This window comes from Fukomys damarensis, unplaced genomic scaffold (genome assembly GCF_012274545.1).
Source record: "Fukomys damarensis isolate Sample0158 unplaced genomic scaffold, DMR_v1.0_HiC HiC_scaffold_27, whole genome shotgun sequence".
Classification (NCBI taxonomy): Eukaryota; Metazoa; Chordata; class Mammalia; order Rodentia; family Bathyergidae; genus Fukomys; species Fukomys damarensis.
In genome coordinates, this window is record NW_022900939.1 from 18,846,121 (window position 1) to 18,864,605 (window position 18,485).

Here is an 18,485-nt window from a genome sequence, read left to right on the forward strand (position 1 = left end):
ACTGTGATCCTATCTTCTATATCTGAAATTCTATCTTCACAATCTTTTATTCTGTTTCATACACTTTCAATAGAGTTTTTAATCTCCTGGATATCTGTTTGAATCTGTTTTATGGATTCCATTTCTTTCCTCTGTTGGGCATTCATTGTTTCCATTTCTTTCTTATGCTGAGTCTTCATGGCTTCTATCATGGTCTTGACCTCATCTATTTTTTGTCAGTTTCTGCTCTAGAGTCTCGAATCATGACTTCCATTTTGCTCATCATCTCTCTGATTAAATGGGAAGTTATTTCTGACTTGAATTTTTCTAGAGCCTGGTTGATCTGTTTTGTTACCTCCTGTGCTATGGGTCCAGGGAGTCCTGTTGGTTCACTATCAGACTTTTCATCCTCATTTGTCCTACTATTTGCTATTGGTGAACTGGATATTTGTTTTTGTGTCTTGCTTAAGTGTTTTCTCATTTTTATTTTTATTGTTGGGTTGTCCTTCTTTAATTTCTGGGTATTACTTAAATCTTCCTAATATAGTTGCGTTTTAGCTTTTGAGTTTCTAATGACTCATAGACATTCTCGTTTTCATAATATCAGAGAAAACAACTCTTTAAATCAATCACCACTCTTTGTCCCAATTGATACATTCAGCAGCCCAATAGGATCAGGCACAGCTTGCCAACTGACCACTTATGGTAGTCATTAATGTATCACCTTTAACTCATGTGAATTAGATTAATTTCAAGAAGCAGCTCATAGTATGTTTGCAGTGAATATTCTTTTCAATATGGCATCTTTACCATTTAGGATGGGGGGTTCGACTTAGAACAAGAGGATTAGATAAGTGAAAGAATTAGAGCAGGTTTGAAGTGAATCCAGAGGTTGTAGAATTACCTTACTATGTTTACAAAGCTATTAACTTCAGGGGGGATAGAGAGAGTGCAGGAATAAGGACAGGAATATATCCCCTTAACAATAACAGGCGCTTGCCTTCCCTTGAAGGTACAGAGCCAAGAGTGAGGTAAAATGATTGGAGAAAAGAACATAAAGAGAAACCCCTCCTAAAAACAAAAAATAATAAAAGAAGAAGTCTGAGTTAGGGCAGGAGCTGGAATAAAAAGGGAGATGAGGGACAATATGGTGGAGCAAGAGACTGAGTTGGAGATAGAGGACAGAAAAAAGAAAGAAATTTTAGGGTGGAATGAGGAAAAGAAAGAGAGAGAGAGAAAAAGAAAGAATTTGAAGGGCCTCTTTCAGACTGTCTCTGTTCTCATATTATACTACATGTACAGCCATATGCAGAACCGAATCCCCTGGTCTCAGCTAGCCAATGGCAGTTCCCCACGACTGAGACTGAACACAGTCTACAAGGCCTAACTTGAGTTTCCCTACCCTCAGGGTTGAACTCCACTCAGTTCTATTACAGGTTTCCCCTGCCCTTTCTTTAAAGATGTTCAAAGTTGGGAGCTCAGAAAACTACCCTTCATGAGAACCTATGCCTCTGCAGAGTTGGTCTAAGGACTGGCCCACTCAGAAGGTTTGAGAACGGGGGGTGGGGAGGTCGTGAGGGTGTTTCAAGGGCGCCCGCGCCGCTACCTTCCTTACTGGGTCTGTTGTGGCGCAGTTCAGCAGGTTGCGCACCCGCCGGGTGATCTCAGGCAGGCAGGCAGCTGAAGAGACCCCCTCCGGGGTCTTTGGGTCCTTGCTGGGTCTGTTGTCGCACAGTCCAGGAGGTTGCGCACCCGCCGGGTGATCCTTTTTTTTTTTTTTTTTAAAGAAGTTCATTAAAATTAACATTAAACATTTTATATTTTTCATGATTCCAAAAATGTTATCTATTAAAATATTCCAAGTTGTCCATTCAAAGGCAAAATGCAAATGAAAATTAATATTCTAATTTTAAATCAAAATATCTTAGCAATGAATATAAATGTACTGTATCCCTAAAATGTACCAATAAACTCAATTAAAGCTGAAAAAAATTGAAAAAATAATCTTAAATGTTTAAATTTAGGTTTTTGAAATTTTGATATCATTAAATATTTTAATGAACGTAAAACAAATCCCAGTTCTGCCACTCAGGCAGAAAATCAATATCTGGCCTCACACATAGTCCACCTAGACTTACATTTATGCATATTTTAGAGTGTTATGGTTTACTTTTTATTTTGTTTTGTTTCTTTTTTTTTTTTTTTTTTTTTTTTTTTTTTTTTTTTTTTTTTTTTTTTTTTTTTTTTTTTTTTTTTTTTTTTTTTTGTACCAGGGATTGAACTCAGGACCTTGCACTTGTGAGTCAGGTGCAGAGCCTCCAAGTTAAATCCCCAGTCCTTAGAGTGTTATGGTTTAGATCTAGAATGTACCCTCAAAGTCTCATGTGTTTGGAGGTGGGCCTCTTTGAAGATGATTGGATCATGGGGGTGCTACATATAATCCCCAGTGGATTGGTCACTGATGAGCTCATAGCTAACTGTGATGTTAGGAGATGGGGCCTGATTGGGAGGTGTTTGTTACTAGGGTATGCTTTGGAGTGGTGTATCTCCCTCCCTACCTCCTCCCTGTTCTGTCTCCTTCCTGACTGCCATGAAGTAAGTAGCTTCCTCTGCCGCCACAGCCCTCCACTGCCACAGCCTTACACTGTGATGTTTTGGCCTCAGAGCTAGCCAACCATAGACTGAATCCCCTGAATAGTGAGTCCAAATAAACCTCTCCTCCTTTAAGTTATGGGTGTTGAGTATTATTTCTCAGCTGACTAATTATGTGTTTAATATTGTAAAAGTAAATTTAAAGTGAAAATGGAAACTAGCAGTGGAGCATCCTGAGCAGATAACAGCCACTGAGGCCATAAGTGACATTGATCTTGATAATTTGTAAACAGGAGGGAAACTGAACTTGAGCTGTGCCTTGTAAATGCCTTTGTGTAAAAAAAAGCAAAATAAGCTCAAGTAATCAGCTGCCAACTAACAGTTGTATGATTAGATACCTTACAACAACATCGACCAAGCCAGTCACAAAACTTTAACCAGTCAGGTCATGTCTTTGCTTTATTTTGAGTTTACCCTATGGTTTCTTACTGTTCTTGCAGTAGAGCCCAGAACCACCTTGATTTGGTGCTTTCTGATTCATACGTTGCTGTTTGTTCAAATATACACTTTACAATTTTATTGTGTCAGCTGATCTTACAAGATTGTCAAATGGTCTGCAAATGCCACAGGCCACTGTGGTGAGTATTGAGTACTTCTAAAAGCATGATTGGAAAATAAAGTAAGAAAAGTCATGCCTTGAAGTTCTGGAAATGCTAAATTATTATGTAAGAATTCCTTGCATTCTTGCTGTTTCAAAATAAATATCTGACCATTTAATTGTGGTCCACAGGATATTCCAGTACCCCTTGGATACTAGATATGCAAGTCCCTTCTATAAAATGGTATACAAATGGTATTTGTACACCTGTAGTTATAACCTGTGCACACCCTCCCGTATACTTTGTAATATAATGGAAATGCTATGTGCATAGTTGTGGTGCTTTATTGTTTAGGGAATAATGACAAGAAAAGTGTGCATGTTCAGTACAGGTATGATTTTCTTCCCAAACACTTTCGATTGGAAGCTGTCTCTGTGGATGGAGCCCACAGACATGAAGGCAACTGTAGTTGGCTTATGACTTACCCAGTCACTTCTACCACTCAGGTTCTCCCCATGCAGAAGTCTATCTGTCTGTCTGTCTACAGCTACCTGGTACAGTCACCTGTGTTCAGGGACCTGTGGGTGGGGCCGACATGAGATTCTCAGGGCCCAGCCTATTCTCTTTCATAAGGATGTAGGCTCTCCAGACAGTCCTGTCATCACCCCTTCTGGGTAGGGTCCTCCTCTATGGAAAGGGTGGTCTCCAGGTGAGCTGACTCCATGTTGCTCCAGCTCCAGAGGCCTGACTATTCATGCTTGTTCACTGGGCAGCTTTAGAGGAAGTGAGAGAGGCTTTGTCCACTCAAGAAAGAAGAGGATAGAAGGACAATGGCTTCTGAAAGTGAGTTTGTGGTGATACCTGGGCTGGTTCTGAACAGTGGGTAGGTGGCATCACAAAGGAAAGCTGTGGGTGAGACACAACTCTGCTTCTGAGAATAAGATGAAGGCAAAATTAGTGGCACAGCTCTCAGTGGGCTGAGCATCTGTTTCACTTGAGGGCGTGTGAAGGTGAGCGAATCCAGATCCCAAGGCAGCCCTGTGGGTCTGAATCTTAAGAGTCCAGCTGCTCAGGAGGGGCTGAGAACCCAGGACAGACAGTGTGGAGAAGTATGAAGAGGGGCTCTGAGCTACAAGCCTTGCTTTCAGGCTTGAGGGACCAGGGAGATGGAAGCCAGAGCCACCCTGGTCTTCACTTGTTCTGCTGTGGGGATCAGGAAGGGTGCCAAGCTGGGCTGTTGGATGACATTGCCTCTGAGAAGCTGATGACTGAGAAGCAGTGCACAGCCTGGGCATCTTCCCAAGCAACTTGCAGGATGCTTTCCCCTATGAGGTGAACTCTGACTTTTCAACTTCCCAGCTGGGAAGGGGCTTCATCAAGATCCTTTCTGAAGAAAACAAGTCAAGAAAATTGACATTCAGGAAGCAAAGGATAGATGATTCCCACCACTGTAGGAAAATAGGAATTAAACCCATTTTAGGCTGAAATACTGTCATTATAGATGATGGCAGGGCAGGGAGCTGTGACTCCACCCACATCCCCTAAGTCAGGGATTTGGCTCCCTGAAAGCCTACCACACCCTACCTCCAGATGTCCAGAGCCAGGTTCTGACAGTATTATATTGGAATGGGAACCTGCAGAGATCTGATGCTTGGTTTGAAATTTCCGAGCATTTTAGTAACGTACACATCTCAGCCTTAACATTTCAGTGACATTTCACCTCTCCACTGAGGTCTTAGAACTCTGTAGTTTCCCTGTGTAATGTGCCCATTTCCCAGACACAGTCACGTTACTTGACTTTGATTGTCCAGGCCTGAGAAGGTAGGCCAGCCCTTGCCTGGGCCTGGAAGCAATGACTGTCATGTTTTCGGTAGATGACCCTGTGGGTGACCTCTCCATATTGGATCTTGGCCAGTGGGTCAGAGCATGATTGGTCTAGGGTGGCATCTGGGCCCAGAGCATATGACCCAGCAAAGCCTTTCTTCTGTTGTGGCCAAGATGGTGGAGCTCATTTAATGTCAGGGCTCCTTAGCCAAGCCAGACACTGCTGACATCCAGTATGCTATGATGTTTAATGTTCAAAAGGCAGTGGACCTCCAGTCCTCTGCCATCAGGTACTGGGATTTTAAGAGCTTGGTTTGTACTTGGGGGTGATTTCCTTATACTTGGCTGTGTGTCTGCATGGGCCATGGAGGTATGGGATTGGGGTCTATGTTTAGTCCCTGGCCCCTTCTGTTCTGGCGCTGTCCCTGTGCTCTGCTTCCTGTCCCTTATGAACTTAAACACCTTTGCTCTGTTGTTTCCTCCACCACGACATTTCTACCTTTCAGAGGCCTTATCTTTGAATACAGTTGTCTGCTAAGTTCAAGAGGTTAGGACTCCCGCATCTGAATGTGGGGAGCACAGTTAGGCCTACACAGGGACCAATGCCAAATGGTGTCTGGGGTCCAGGGAGGTGGGAGACACAGCCAGCATATACGGTGCCCCCATGCAGTGCCATGCAGCTGCAGGCACAGTCGCTCTGCTGGGATAGGCAGAACAGGCTGCTTCACTGGGGTGTGAGAGACAATGGGACAGGATGGAGCAGGGCCAGCTTTTAGGCTGCTCTCCCTGGAGAAAGTGGCACCTGACTGCAGCTGACCCCTTGACCTCCCAACGAACTCTGCTTCAGTTTCCTGCAGCTGGTGCCTAGGTGGAAGCTGGGTCCTCCCATGTCAGAAGACACATTGGAGACACTTTGGTGGAGCCCACTCTGTGGTCGGAACCCTATATTCCACTTCCTCTTCTGCTGACATGTTGCATGGGTACAGTTGGAGAAAGATGGATTAAATAAACCCAGAGAAAGTCAGCTTCTTGGGTTGTCCTTTTTACCAACTCTTCCCTGAAACCCACCTTCTTTTGGCTCCCCCAGTGGCTCTCAGCATCATGCCTGTGATATCACTAAGAACAGTGTTTCAAACTTGTGGCAGAACCTAGATTCCTCCCATGCTGGATTCCAGATCCATAGGTTCCCATGGTGCCTGCCCTTAATTCTGCTGCCCTGACCTTGACTCTAGATGTTTGAACAAAGCCCCAGGGCAGAATGGGGGTGGGGGAGTCCCACTGCTGCAAGAATGAGAAAATTTTATGCATTCAAATACAGAAAATAAATGTGTGGTCACAAAATCTCCCTCCCTGCATCTCTTTGAGATTCCATTTGAATAAAGACCTGTGTGTGTGTGTGTGTGTGTGTGTGTGTGTATGTGAGAGAGAGAAAGGTATTTTAACGCAGAGGTCAGCAATGGAACCCTTCAACTTTGTAGGTGATCTACAAAGACTTTGCGGCCTCAGTGATGGCAGTTTCTTTGCTTATAGTTTTAGTGTATGTACTCCTTCCTCCAGGGCCAGCTTTCATATTTCCATGATGGATAAAGAGGAAAATCTGTGCACCTGCCCATCAGGAACCTTAGGAGACTAATGAGCCATTCGGAGAGTTTATGTTTTCTTAGAGGAGTTTAGCAGCCAAATATAAGTCTTTGTGGAAACTGCTTTATGGTGGTTATTTTCTTTTCTCCTTGTTAATAACCACAGCAGCAGGGCTGATGCAAGAAGTACTTACGGAGTCATTGAACTTTATCAACCTGGGATTTTATAGCTTGGACTTTTCCCCCAACAGAATAGTCACACTGAAAGCAGTTTCCCAGGGGTGTGTGTAGCTTTCCCTCCTTGGCCCTGGCTCCAACTCTTTGAGAGGAAGCCAAGTTTGCAGGTGTCTTTTGGTCTTCTGCAGCTTTTGCTCCCTCTCTGCAGAGCTGGCCTTGCAACATGGTCCTGAAAGGGTTGGAAAACCAAATGCATCCCACCCTCTATCCCTGTGGCCAGAAAGAATACAAGGTACCTGCTCTGTGTGAATGTCAGATGAACAGCAGATGGATGGTTAGTAGAAATGTGTCCCTGACATACTCAGAATAAAACTTATTTGCTACTTATCTAAAATGCCAATGTAACTTGTTACCTCTGTTCTACCCAGAGGCCCTACCAGGAGTTAATCATTAAATGTTTACCCAGGCCCCTGAGTCAGGTGTCTGCTCTTCCCACAGAGTTATTAATCTGGTTGGTCAAGCCTCATGTTAGGGTCAAGACCAGGACTCAGACTTCTGGCCTTGAGATCCCTGGATCCTCCTACAAAGAACTGGGCTGATGTAACCCAGCATTTCTCCCCTCTCTGCTCACCCATTGCTAGAAACAGTCTTGTTCCTCTCCAGACCTGGCAAGTGGGGCCTTTTTGTCCAGATCCGTTTGTAACCATCTCCCCAAAGCCTGTGGTCTGTGCAACACTGGTGGCTGGAGCTGAAACACTGCTGCTGGCTGATTAGGGCCACACTTTCTCTTCCTCTGTCCCTTCTGAATCCCACCAGTTCCTGTTCTGTGTGTGTCTGCCAAGTGCCCACTGTGTCCCAGGTGATGGAGGGACCGCAGAGACTTTAGCACACAAAAGTCCTGCACTGATGAGCCTCCTTCCTGCTTCTACATTCACTAGATGAAGGTGGGAAAGAGAAGACACCAAGAGGCTCTGAAGGCAATGAGCCAGGGGGTGGGAGATGGGGACAGTTGTACTCTTTTTAAATATCGAGACATTGGGTGCAATCTCAGTGGTTGGGGAGTGGATACACCTGTGAGAGGCCTCCAGTGCTTGCCCCCAGGAAGCTGCTTAAGGACAGCATGGGCAGGACAAGGCCAGCATGGACTACATGAGCTCCACTGGGCACTCTGTTCTCCATTTCCTGGGTGCTGATGGTGTGACTGTTCTGCAGCTGTGTGCTTTCTGGCATGCTACAGGCTGGTGTGAAAAGCCAGTGCCTATCTGGGGTGGAGCCAGCAGAGATTGGGATGCACCATGTCCTTAGGGGTCACTCTGATTTCCTCCTGCTCCTTGGGAACCCAATGACAATTGCTCTTCTCCAGCTGCCCCTGTTGTGCTTGTGATGCCCCACTCCAAACCTTCCCCATTCTCCTGGACCCTGCTGGAATCGCAAGGAGTCTAGGCTCAGGAATTAGGGAGAGGCATTCCTAAGTGGAGCTAAAGCTGCTCTCAGACAACTTAATGCCTTCAATGTAGAAGAGCCCTGGTGTAGCAAAACCCAGCACCAGGACCCTCTCATAGCCATCCTCCCTGACCCTGTGAGCAGTGAATGCTGCCCCTGTCCCACTGCCTTGGGCAACAGAAAATATGTTGCTTTAGCTCCTGAGAAGGGGCTAGTTTGTGTTCACTCTTAAGTCTCTGCTCCCTCTGATTCCTTTAAAGCTAGAGCTACCAACTGGCTCAGGCTGGTCTGCAGCTGTGGTCGCAGTGTGCAAGCCCATTAGACCCCCTGGGAGGTTTGAAAGAGCAGGATCAACACTGGGCAAGTTAAACTAGGACTTCGATACTTGTTGTTGGCACGTTTTACAAAGCTCTCCAAGAACCTACCCTTGCAGCCAGGATAAAAATGGGCATTCTTCATCAGAACTCAAGATGTGGTTGGAAAGAGTGGCAGTTACAGAATATGGATAGAAGTTGAACATCCCCAACCCAAAAGTCTGAAATCTAAAACGCTTCAAAATCCAAAACTTTTGGAGGCCTGAGATGACCACTACAAGTGGAAAATTCCATACCTGACCCCAGGGGACAGGTTACAGTTGGAACACTGAAAATGGTGTGTAAAACTACCTCCAGGCCGAATGTATATGAAGCATAAATGAATTTTGTGTTTAGACTTGGGTCCCATCCCCAAGATATTTCATTATGTATGTGTAAATATTTCCAAACCCCCAAAGCCTGAAATTTGAAATATTTCTGTCCCAAGCATTTCAGCTAAAAGATATTAGCATGCAATAGTACACATTTTGCAATTTATGCATGCAATCAGTAAATGTGTAAAGGCATGTATTTAATACCCCATGCACATCAACAGAGGGCATGTCACACAAAATAGCTGTGGCCCACGTGTGATTTTGAACCTCTTCCTAGGACAACTGGGATATTTTCAGTGGGAATGGATCCCCTGACCCCAACTACCATTGGATGGTGGAGGGCAGGTGTCCTTTCTGGAGAAGTTCCTTCACCATCCTTGGTTTTTTGCTGCAGGTACTGGGGTCTGGGAAGTACCCTGTGAGTCTGAGTGGAGGATGGGCACATACCTTGGGGTTTATTCCAAGAGAGATCCCACAGAAGAGTACAGCAGGAAGGACAGGCTGAGCTGGGAATGCCCTTCCTGGACATTTGCTATTAACCAGTAAGTTGAATAAGGAGGACATGGGAACAGTACTCTCTTGAGTGTTACATGCAGTTATAACACGGGGCAGCCAGGGTTTTAGCTCAGTGATGCCTCTGCCTACCTCACAAGCACAAAGTCCTGAGTTCAATCCCTGGTACAACAAAACAAAACAAAACAAACCACCAGAGCAGGGGCTATACCCCAGGCCTGGTCTGGAGTCTGTCAAGCAGGTGAACTGGGGCTGCAGCGCACCTGTGTGGTGGAGGGCAGCTGCCTCCCTGGTGTGCAGAGACAGTAGGGGTGCCAGGCAAACTCTTTGCTTCTGCCCCTGTAAGAGGTGCAGCCACAGCCAAGAAGTTATGTGAGGTTGCCAGGTGGGCCTGGGGTGGCTGCTGCCTGTGGCTTTTCAAGAGACTGAAATTCAGATATTCACGTGGGAACAATCACTTTGGTATTCAGCCAAGTCCACTCCCATTTTAGGGACAAGAGTGTCAGAAACTAGCATGGATACCTCTTTCCTGTGCTTGTGTGGTCGTGGTGCACCGTGAAGTCTCTAGACCAGATACAGAGTCAGAGCCAGTGCGTGCCTGCGCCCACATCACCTGTACTCTGTGAGCAGGTGCTGTTCACGAGCACCCTGACGGTCATAAAGAGTCCTCATGTAACCTAAGGGGTCTCTTTTCTCTTCATGGCCTTCAGGGTCCTCAGCAGCCCTGGTAAAATCTAACATTTATTCACCTCTTCCTGGACCCCAGGGATGGAAGTTGTCACAGCTGTGGTCCGCAAACACTGGATAACCTCCCAGGGGCCTGTTGGAGTCTTTCTAATACTGGCTTAAAGCCCTGGTCCAAGGTGGCTGTGTATAGCCTGGCAGGGGTCATTGGTGGAGAGATATTACTGAATTTAGCTATGGGGAAGGGGCCCTCCCAGCTGCCACCACCTCTTGGGAACCCCCACCCAGCTTTAGCTTGCTCACGACCTGGGTTTCTGCTGTGCTGCTGGTCCCGGCGATTACCTCCTTTCTGAGGCCGGCCCTATCTTTCTGTTCTATTTTTACTGGTCCCTCTCTGTTTGAAGCAGGGTGTTATTATAGTGAGCTCTCACTGCCACTCTGACCTGATGCCTGCATTTCTTCCTCTCCTGCAGTTTTATCGTCAAAGGAAAAATAAAGGTAGCCATTTCTCTTACATGGGAAGTTTCAACCTGCTGGGGCCCTTTGGTGAATCCTTGTCAGCTAGAGCTCCTTTAATGGTGGGGTTCACACATTCAGGCCAGAGTTCCCAGGGCCTCCCCAGTTCTGGCTGTTGTACCTCTGCTCAGGCTTGTGGGGAGAAGAGGGAGGTGCTGAATTCTTGCCACTTTAGGCACTAGTATGTGAATCCACATGGGCAGTCCTTGGCTGCTGATCATGCCAATATGCAGGAATCTCCATGAGCCCCTGGCTTCCCTTTAATTTTCACATTTCCCATTGCTGGTTTTCTTTCTCTCCTCCTTCACACAGAGACCTGGCCACCATGCCACGTAGCCCGACGTCCAGTGAGGATGAGATGGCCCAGAGCTTCTCTGACTACTCCATGGGCTCCGAGTCTGACAGTTCCAAGGAAGAGACCATCTACGACACCATCCGGGCCACAGCAGAGAAGCCAGGTGGTGTGAGGATGGAGGAGAGCCAGGGGGACACACTGGTGATCCGCGTGGTCATCCAAGATCTGCAGCAGACGGTGAGCTCCTCTGAAGGCTGGTGCTGTGCTCCATGTCTTTTGCACTTTTGTCCATATCTGGGTGGTGTTGACCATGGCCTGAATACCAGAGAGTATATAGTTCCAGTTCACCCAGGATTTTCAAGGCTAAAGGCTGTGGACCGGTGATCATTGTTTGCTGTAGAATCCTGTGTTGGCTCCTCTGGGGTCCTTCCCTCAGGCCTGTGTTCCTACTTCAGTGTACAGCATTCACTGAGCACTTATTTTAATCCATTCTGTGTTACTGTAATTAAATACCTGAGGTGGGCTACTCTGCGAAGAAAAGTTTGTTTTGGCTCTCAGCTCTGGAGGGCCAAGATCCAGGGTCTCATTGATCTTGCCCTCTTCTGGTTAAACCACCAGGATCCGATTCTGGGGCTCACTCTGGTGAACTTGTATAACCTTGTTCACCTCCCAAAGGTCCCACCTCCAGTCACCATCATCAGTTAAGCTTCTGCTCTCTTAGCCTCTCAACCTGGGGATTAGATTTCAGCCTAGGAAGCCTTGGGAGCACTCACCACGTCCAAGCCATAGCAAGCACCTGCAGTGTCCCAGGCCTGAGCTCAGCTAGCCTTGGGGTTGGAGACTGCAGGAACCGTTCAGTCTCACGGGAGAATCTGGGGGGCCAGGTATGTTAACACTCAGACTCTGGGGCCCACTGATGGCAGGTGTCCACTGGACCCAGCTCTCCCCCTGCTGATAGTCTGTGTGCATCCTAGCACTCTCAGCTATCCCACTACTCTTAGGGCGTGGGGCCCTGAGGCAAGGCCTCCCTTCCCTGTGCTGCCCCTGGCCAGCGCCCATTTGTTCCCCAGCCCAGAGCCCAGTGTAATTCCTGTGCCATTGCTTGTACACACTGGCAGCCAGGCATCTGTTGCTATGGTTTACTTCCTGGTCAGTTCCTGGGCCCTGTCGGTGGGTTTGCCTCCCCCAGAGAGGGAACCCCTGGTGCTTGTGTTGCGCAGAGGTAGGCTGGTGTGGTAGATGGCATGGATGTGGCAGCAAGACAGGTTTCCTAAGGAACATCCTATGTGCTGGGTGTTCCTACGTTATTCTTGCTCTCTCCTTCCTCCTCCTGTACATCAAGCAGATGAAACTGGAACCATGTTAAGCAGAGATATGAGCTCCCAACGCTGACCTCTCCCATCTCCTGGGAGAGGGCTCAGTTCACAGGAGGCGCTCAGCATATGTTTGTCGGCTTTGCCGGTCCAGGTTATTGATATTGGATCTTGCCTAAGGGCATTGACATGAAAATGCCTGCAGCCTGATACTTTCTACATTCACTCAGCAACTGTGAGCATCTGGGACAAGCCAGAAGCTGTCTTAGACATCAAGGCGGGAAGCCACAGAGGGTGACAGGATAGTTTCCTGGGGTGGTGGAGGTGGTGAGGAGAGTATTACGGGTTGCTGTGGGCCGGAGGGTAATGGGAGTGTGGTGAGGATGGTGGGGCAGTAGTTTCCAAGGGTGGCCAAGGTATCCAGTTCTCCAAGGCAGGATATATTGAAAGCCCCCCCCCCCTTGAGATAAAGGAGCGTGAATGGGAGCTGAGGGAAGTTAGGAGGTGATCTGAGGTCTGGGGTGCAGTTCTGGAACCTTGCATGGGTCCTGCTCCACACCTGTCGTGGAGGTGAGGGAAGAAGAGAGAACTCAAGGAGCATGTCAGTTCCTCACCTTGCCTGGCCTTTCCCAGGAGCTGCACCTGGCTGCAGGCGGTGAGGGGCTAGATGGGTAGGCCAGCCCTGAGCCCACAAAGACGGCCATGAAAGATTTGGTGAGCCAGGCAGCGACTGTGTATGCACCCTCATGGGCACATGCGCAGTCCCATGGGTACAAGACCCTTCACACATAGCCACTCTGTGCCCCACTCGATGTCCGACCTGGTCGGTCTCTACTGTAGGAGTAAATGCCTGTCACCACCTTTACAGTGGCCTAGTCCATTTCTACTTCCATGCTTTGTTTTGCCCTTTAAATGGATGGGATTAATTGCTGAGTGCTTTTAGGAAGAGTTCCTCAGGACAGTGCCACCTCAGTGAAAATATAGTTGACCTGTGTTGTTCACAACACTTTTATTCTATAAAGTACATTGCATGCCATAAAGACATGGCATTTCATGTAGTGTTTACCCACTACCCTTGAACTTGAGGCCAACGGTGCTGTAATTCCTGCTTACATGAGGTTTTTCCAGTAGGCACAACACAGTCACGCCCGGCTTAGGACCTCACACATTAGAACTGGAGGGCCATTTTAAATGGCAAAGTCTCCAACGAAAAGCTCTCTCTCTCTCTCTCTCTCTCTCTCTGTCTCTCTCTCTCTCACTCGCTCTCTCTCTCTCACACACATACACACACACACACACACACACACACACACACACACACACACACAAAGTCAGCAGTGTGGCACTAAATAGGCCACAAGAAGGACACTTGCTTACCATATGAGAGTAGAAGCAAGGCAGGGGTCACCTCATCTGACCTCGTGTGGGGTCCCCTGCACTGGGGACCCTGTGTGTTGCTACTTTTCACTTGTCTGTAAATGATCAGAGCACCGACCGAAAGGGTCAAATGCGAGGTTACTAGTGAATTTCCTTGGGTAGGCTCATCCCCATAAACAGAACTCACAAATAACAAGGGCTGACTGTGTTTTGAAAATGTTTCCTTGCTGTCTCTGGCTCAGAGCTCTTTTTCTCTGTGTCATACTTTCTCATCACAAGCCTTCCCTGCCTTTGTGGAGGTATTGTCTTCTGGCCCTGAGTTTTGCTTCAGAGGTGGCCCTTTTCCATTTTTTCCCATCTTGTAGATACCCCCACCCTCTTTTGTTGCCTAGATGTCTAAAGAATCAGTTGATAGACAAGTAAATGTTTATTATTAGCCATTGTTGGTTTTTCCTGGAAAACCTTGTGTCCTGCAGATTCTGTTTTTCCCTCCCTTTAAGGATGTTTCCTTGTATTCCATAACTTCTCTGGGTTATGGGTCAGGATTTTCTCTGTATCACGGGTAGTAAGTAACCTTAGGCTGGATTTTCCTTCCCTGTATCTGTCTCTTACTGCCTCCATCGCTGGACACTTTCTTGTGTGTTTGTACAATATCCCAGAGTCTTCACATACTGCATGCTCAGTTGGATCAGCTCAGTTCCTTGCAATTTCTAATCTATTGTAGTCATGTTATTCTGACTTTCTATTTGTTTTCATAGCCGTGTGCTCTCCTTTTGAAAATTATTCTTTCAAGTTGCTTATTTGTTTTATGTCTTATTGTTTTACTCCCTAGCATAAAGCTCTCTTGGAGACTTTTCTTCCTTTAATTGGAGTGTATTTTCACCTAGATCAGAGGCTTGTCTGATCCTCCACATGCTCTTTCTTCCTTATTTATTGCTTTTCCTGTACTGTGCTTTCATTATTATCCACGCCATCTCTCTCCGTGGTGTTCATTTGAGTGGCAGCAGTGTGATCCTTTTCTGAGAACACACACATGAGCCTTCCCGACCTCCCTTGTAAAGCTAGACACGTCTGTCCATCTGACTGCCTAGCTTCTCAGAAGAAAAGCTGCAGGGGTCATGCATTAGCTTTGAAGTCACCAAGGCGATACCTGATGCCCACAGCTGAAAGGAAGATAGTTTTAATTTGGCACATGGTATAAATGGATTCAGTCCATGGTCAACTGATTCTATGGAAGGAACATCATGGTTGAAAGACATGGTGGAGCAAAGCTGCTTAGTTCCTGATGGCCAGGAAGCAAAACAAATATCACAGGGAAGGAGCCAGGGAGGAGATATAGCCGTCAAGGTTGCACCTCCCCGAGCCACCCACACATACCCAGAAGTGTGCTTCACTAATCCCCTGGGGCTCTCTTAATGCAGTTGAGTTGACCTATCAGGATGAAGGGTCACAGGTACGTGTAGGGGAGGGGTAAGTCTTTCTGGAAGGCAAAGGCCCCATTTTCTTTTGAGATTTTCTTAGCCACTCGGCAGCAGGACCCCTAGGAGGGCACTATGTCTCATCGTCTTTCGTCTTCCATCATCATCCGACAATGATTCCCCAGCCCTTGGAGCATTGCTATTCAGTAAGCAGCCCTGCCACCTGCCAGGAGGGTCTCTCCAGATGGCCGGCCCTCTCAACCCCTCACATCTCCCTAGACCTTGCCTACCCAAGCAGGAGGTGACAAGGGCCCCAGAGAGGGCGAGGGGGCCACATTCCCCACCAGGCTTTCATTTCTATGTGGCTCTCTGAAGGCGGCATTTCTGGCAGTGAGTGGTGCCTGTATCTTGCTCTGGATACTTTTTTTCAGGGGGGGACTTTTATGTTCGGAGTCACATGGTCTGAGCGTCTTGGCCCCAGGGTACTGCATTCCTCAGTGACTGCCTCTCCGGGGTGGAGACTCCTGCACCCCATCACTGTAAACCATCCTCATGTTGCAGGCCCATCTTGCCTCTGGCCTCCTGTCTCTGGTTTTGCTTATTGTTAAGGGAGTGGGACAGGAGACTAGGAAAGCCTTCTCTTGGGTTTCAGACCTGAGACCTGAAGGTCCAAATTGAGAGGCTTCTGGGGTTGAGCACAGAGCAGAGCAAGTGTCCCTTTGCTTGCTGCCTGTGGGCAGAGCTGGCTACTCCAACTGAGACACAGCACATAACTCTGCAGTGTACTAATCCCTGTGGATGTGATCTGTGCGGGGGAATCCAGTACTCTGTACTTGTCCTGAGAGTACTTTTATAACTTCCTCAAGGGTTATCATATGCCATACACTGCGTTGGGTCTTAATGTGTGTTGTGTGGCGTAGCCCTTGTGGCAGCCTCGAGGTAGCAGTGTTTGCCAGTATCTCTTGTGAATTATAGCAGACCTATCACAAGGACCGGCATCTTCGATGCCCAAGTATAACACAGTGTGTAACCATAGCTGAGTGAAGAGAAAACATTGCTCACCCACGCCCCTACCATCCGTGGAGAGGTTTTTGATTAAAACTAGTTTTCAGATGGGGACATGGAAGATCAGACTCCAGAGCTAGTGAAAGAGCAAGTGGCTTGGGGACACTCAGCCTTGGGCCTGGAAACTTGGTGGATGGGGACCCAGGATGCTGGCATTCACTGTGTCCTGTAAATTCTTGGTATCCAGGCCTGACTTGCACCCATGGATGGTACTTACCATGGGAAGGTGGCCCGTGAGCAACCTGTTTAAGAAGCAGGAGTGGGTGGAAGTGAGCTGGGATGTGTGCTTGGGGCAAGGTACTGCGAACCTCTGGGCCTTGAGGCCCCATCTGTCAGGTGGGGACAAATGCTATCATGTGAAGTGATCCAGCCCAGAAAGGTCAGACATTGATACTCTGAAAATCTGAAATCCAGATGCTGCAAAATCCTAAACTTTTTGAGCACAAATATAAGAGCAAGTGGAAAATTCACACTGTGAAACTTCATTTCAAGCAAAAATTCTGAAAAATGTTATGTAAAATTACCTTCAGGCTATATGTATAAAGATATATAGATATATATGAAATAATAAAATTTGGTATTCAGACTGGGGGCCCATTCCCAAGATAAGTCATTATGGACATGCAAATATTCTGAAGTATGAAATCAGAGTCACTTCCGTGCCCCAAGTTTTGGGGTAAGGGACACTCCTCCTGAAGTAGGCACATGCCAAGCACCACGGACCTGTCACTGTGACCATTCTCCATGGAGCAGTGACCAAGCTACCCCTCTTCAGAGGCACTTGTCACTGACTGAAGGAGATAAAGACCCTTTGTCATCCACTATTGAGATGTTCCGCCAGCAGGACAGGGGATGAGAGACTGGGGATGGTCACAGAGTTGTTGTGGGGAGGGGTATCCCCTATAGCTTCTGGCAGGGTCTCCTTCACCAGGACACGAGAACTTGGTGCTCATTTCCCTGTCGGCATCTGGAGTGGCCACTGTGACTCCCACTCCCAACCTAGAAAGGACAGTGAGCTTGGTGACCTCCAAGTAGGTCCAACTCCACACTTAGGAGCATAATCATTTCTGGAATCCTCTGAAGACCACTTATCGTCACCTTGTTCAAGACAAAGCCCCTAGATGCTGAGACCACAAATCCCATGGACATGAGCTCTCTGCAACAGAGTGGACATTGTTCCACATGCTGTCCCTCTGTGTCTGGCTGGGGACCTGAGATAGTTCTGGAATCCTGCTTGGAGGAGCCGAGTGGAGTTACTAGAAAATTTGTCCTTGGGGTCCCAGTGTCCACCCAATGGTGGCAATGCCAGGAGAAGCTGCCGGGGCTGCCCCTCCACTGCCAGGCATGGACCCCTTCACTGGGATGGTGTGGACTCTGTCCCTTGTTGAATGACTGCTGTTCACAGGCTCATGCCTCTGGTGGGACTGAAGCTTTAAACCTTTGAACAAAAGCCTCAGGCAGTGCTGACAAAATTCCAGGTGCACGCAGAGGCCCAGCAGGGCCAGGCAGGTGGGTTTAGAGGGCGCACAGGGGCTGGCATGCACTCTGGGCCTATGAAGAGAGTTTCCCTGGGTCATTCCAACAGTGCACTGCTGTGGAATGCTGGCCCTGGCCATTCAGGTTGGACTTTTAAAAAAAAAGTAGTGTGTGCCAAAATCAATACCATCCAAAGCAGGTTCTACTGTTATTGATATTTTTTGGAGGAGGGTGAACAAGAAAATGGGAACAAAGCTGGTGGTGAGGCAGAGATGCAAGGCAGCTCGGGTTTAATCTACTTTCAGTGGCATGTAACAGGGAGATGAGGGAGGAAGCACCATGGGCTGTGATGTGCTTCGGAGGTGGGGTTCCTGGAGGGTCTGCAGCACCAGTCGTTTTCTCCCCCCAGTGTGGCACCAGCAGCCATGGCCTCATGAGGCCTGAGCATCTCAGCGAAGGTTCCAGGGCCTGCCCACCTCCGGGCAGGTGCTTTGGGAAAATGACGGTTTCCCTTTTGCTTTCCCCTTTGCTAATCAGGGCTTCCATTTATTAAATAAATGCATCTGCAAGTCACATATTTCATTTAGCAAAAAGCTTTTCAACTGCTAGCCTGACCCCCTCAAAGACAATTTATCGCTATTCATCCACACTCCCGTCTCTTTGACACTGTCTCAAATTCCTCCCCCAAAGCAGCAGCCCCAGATGTGCTGGGTCCAGAGGGCTCTGCCTCTCCCTCCTGCTGTCCTTGCCTCCCTCTGGCCTGCATCAGCTATGAGATGCCCCTCAACCTACCACCTGCTTCCACATGATCCCTCCCGTACACCTGACTCTAAAATGACCTTGACCTTCTGCTTGACATTGATGAACGCACTGGAGCCAACTGGTGCACACTCTGTCGCTACGTCTCAACTCCCTCATGTTCTTTTTTTTTTTTTTTTTTTTTTTA

General features: G+C 47.6%; 1 protein-coding gene across 12 annotated transcripts in view; it reads left to right on the forward strand.

Annotated features, from left to right (window-relative positions):
- Positions 1–18,485, forward strand: part of Shank2 (SH3 and multiple ankyrin repeat domains 2) — a 511,573-nt gene that overhangs the window by 75,282 nt on the left and 417,806 nt on the right. For 10 of the 12 annotated variants that reach the window (XM_010635710.3, XM_010635712.3, XM_010635715.3 and 7 more), the window contains exons 1-2: positions 9,331–9,424; positions 10,908–11,127. In XM_010635710.3, the coding sequence (XP_010634012.1) occupies positions 10,921–11,127 (207 nt within the window). In that variant the 5' untranslated portion in view covers positions 9,331–9,424; positions 10,908–10,920. Of the gene's footprint in view, positions 1–9,329; positions 9,425–10,907; positions 11,128–18,485 lie in introns of those variants that run through there. The other 2 variants (XM_010635704.3, XM_010635716.3) reach the window with 2 other exon arrangements.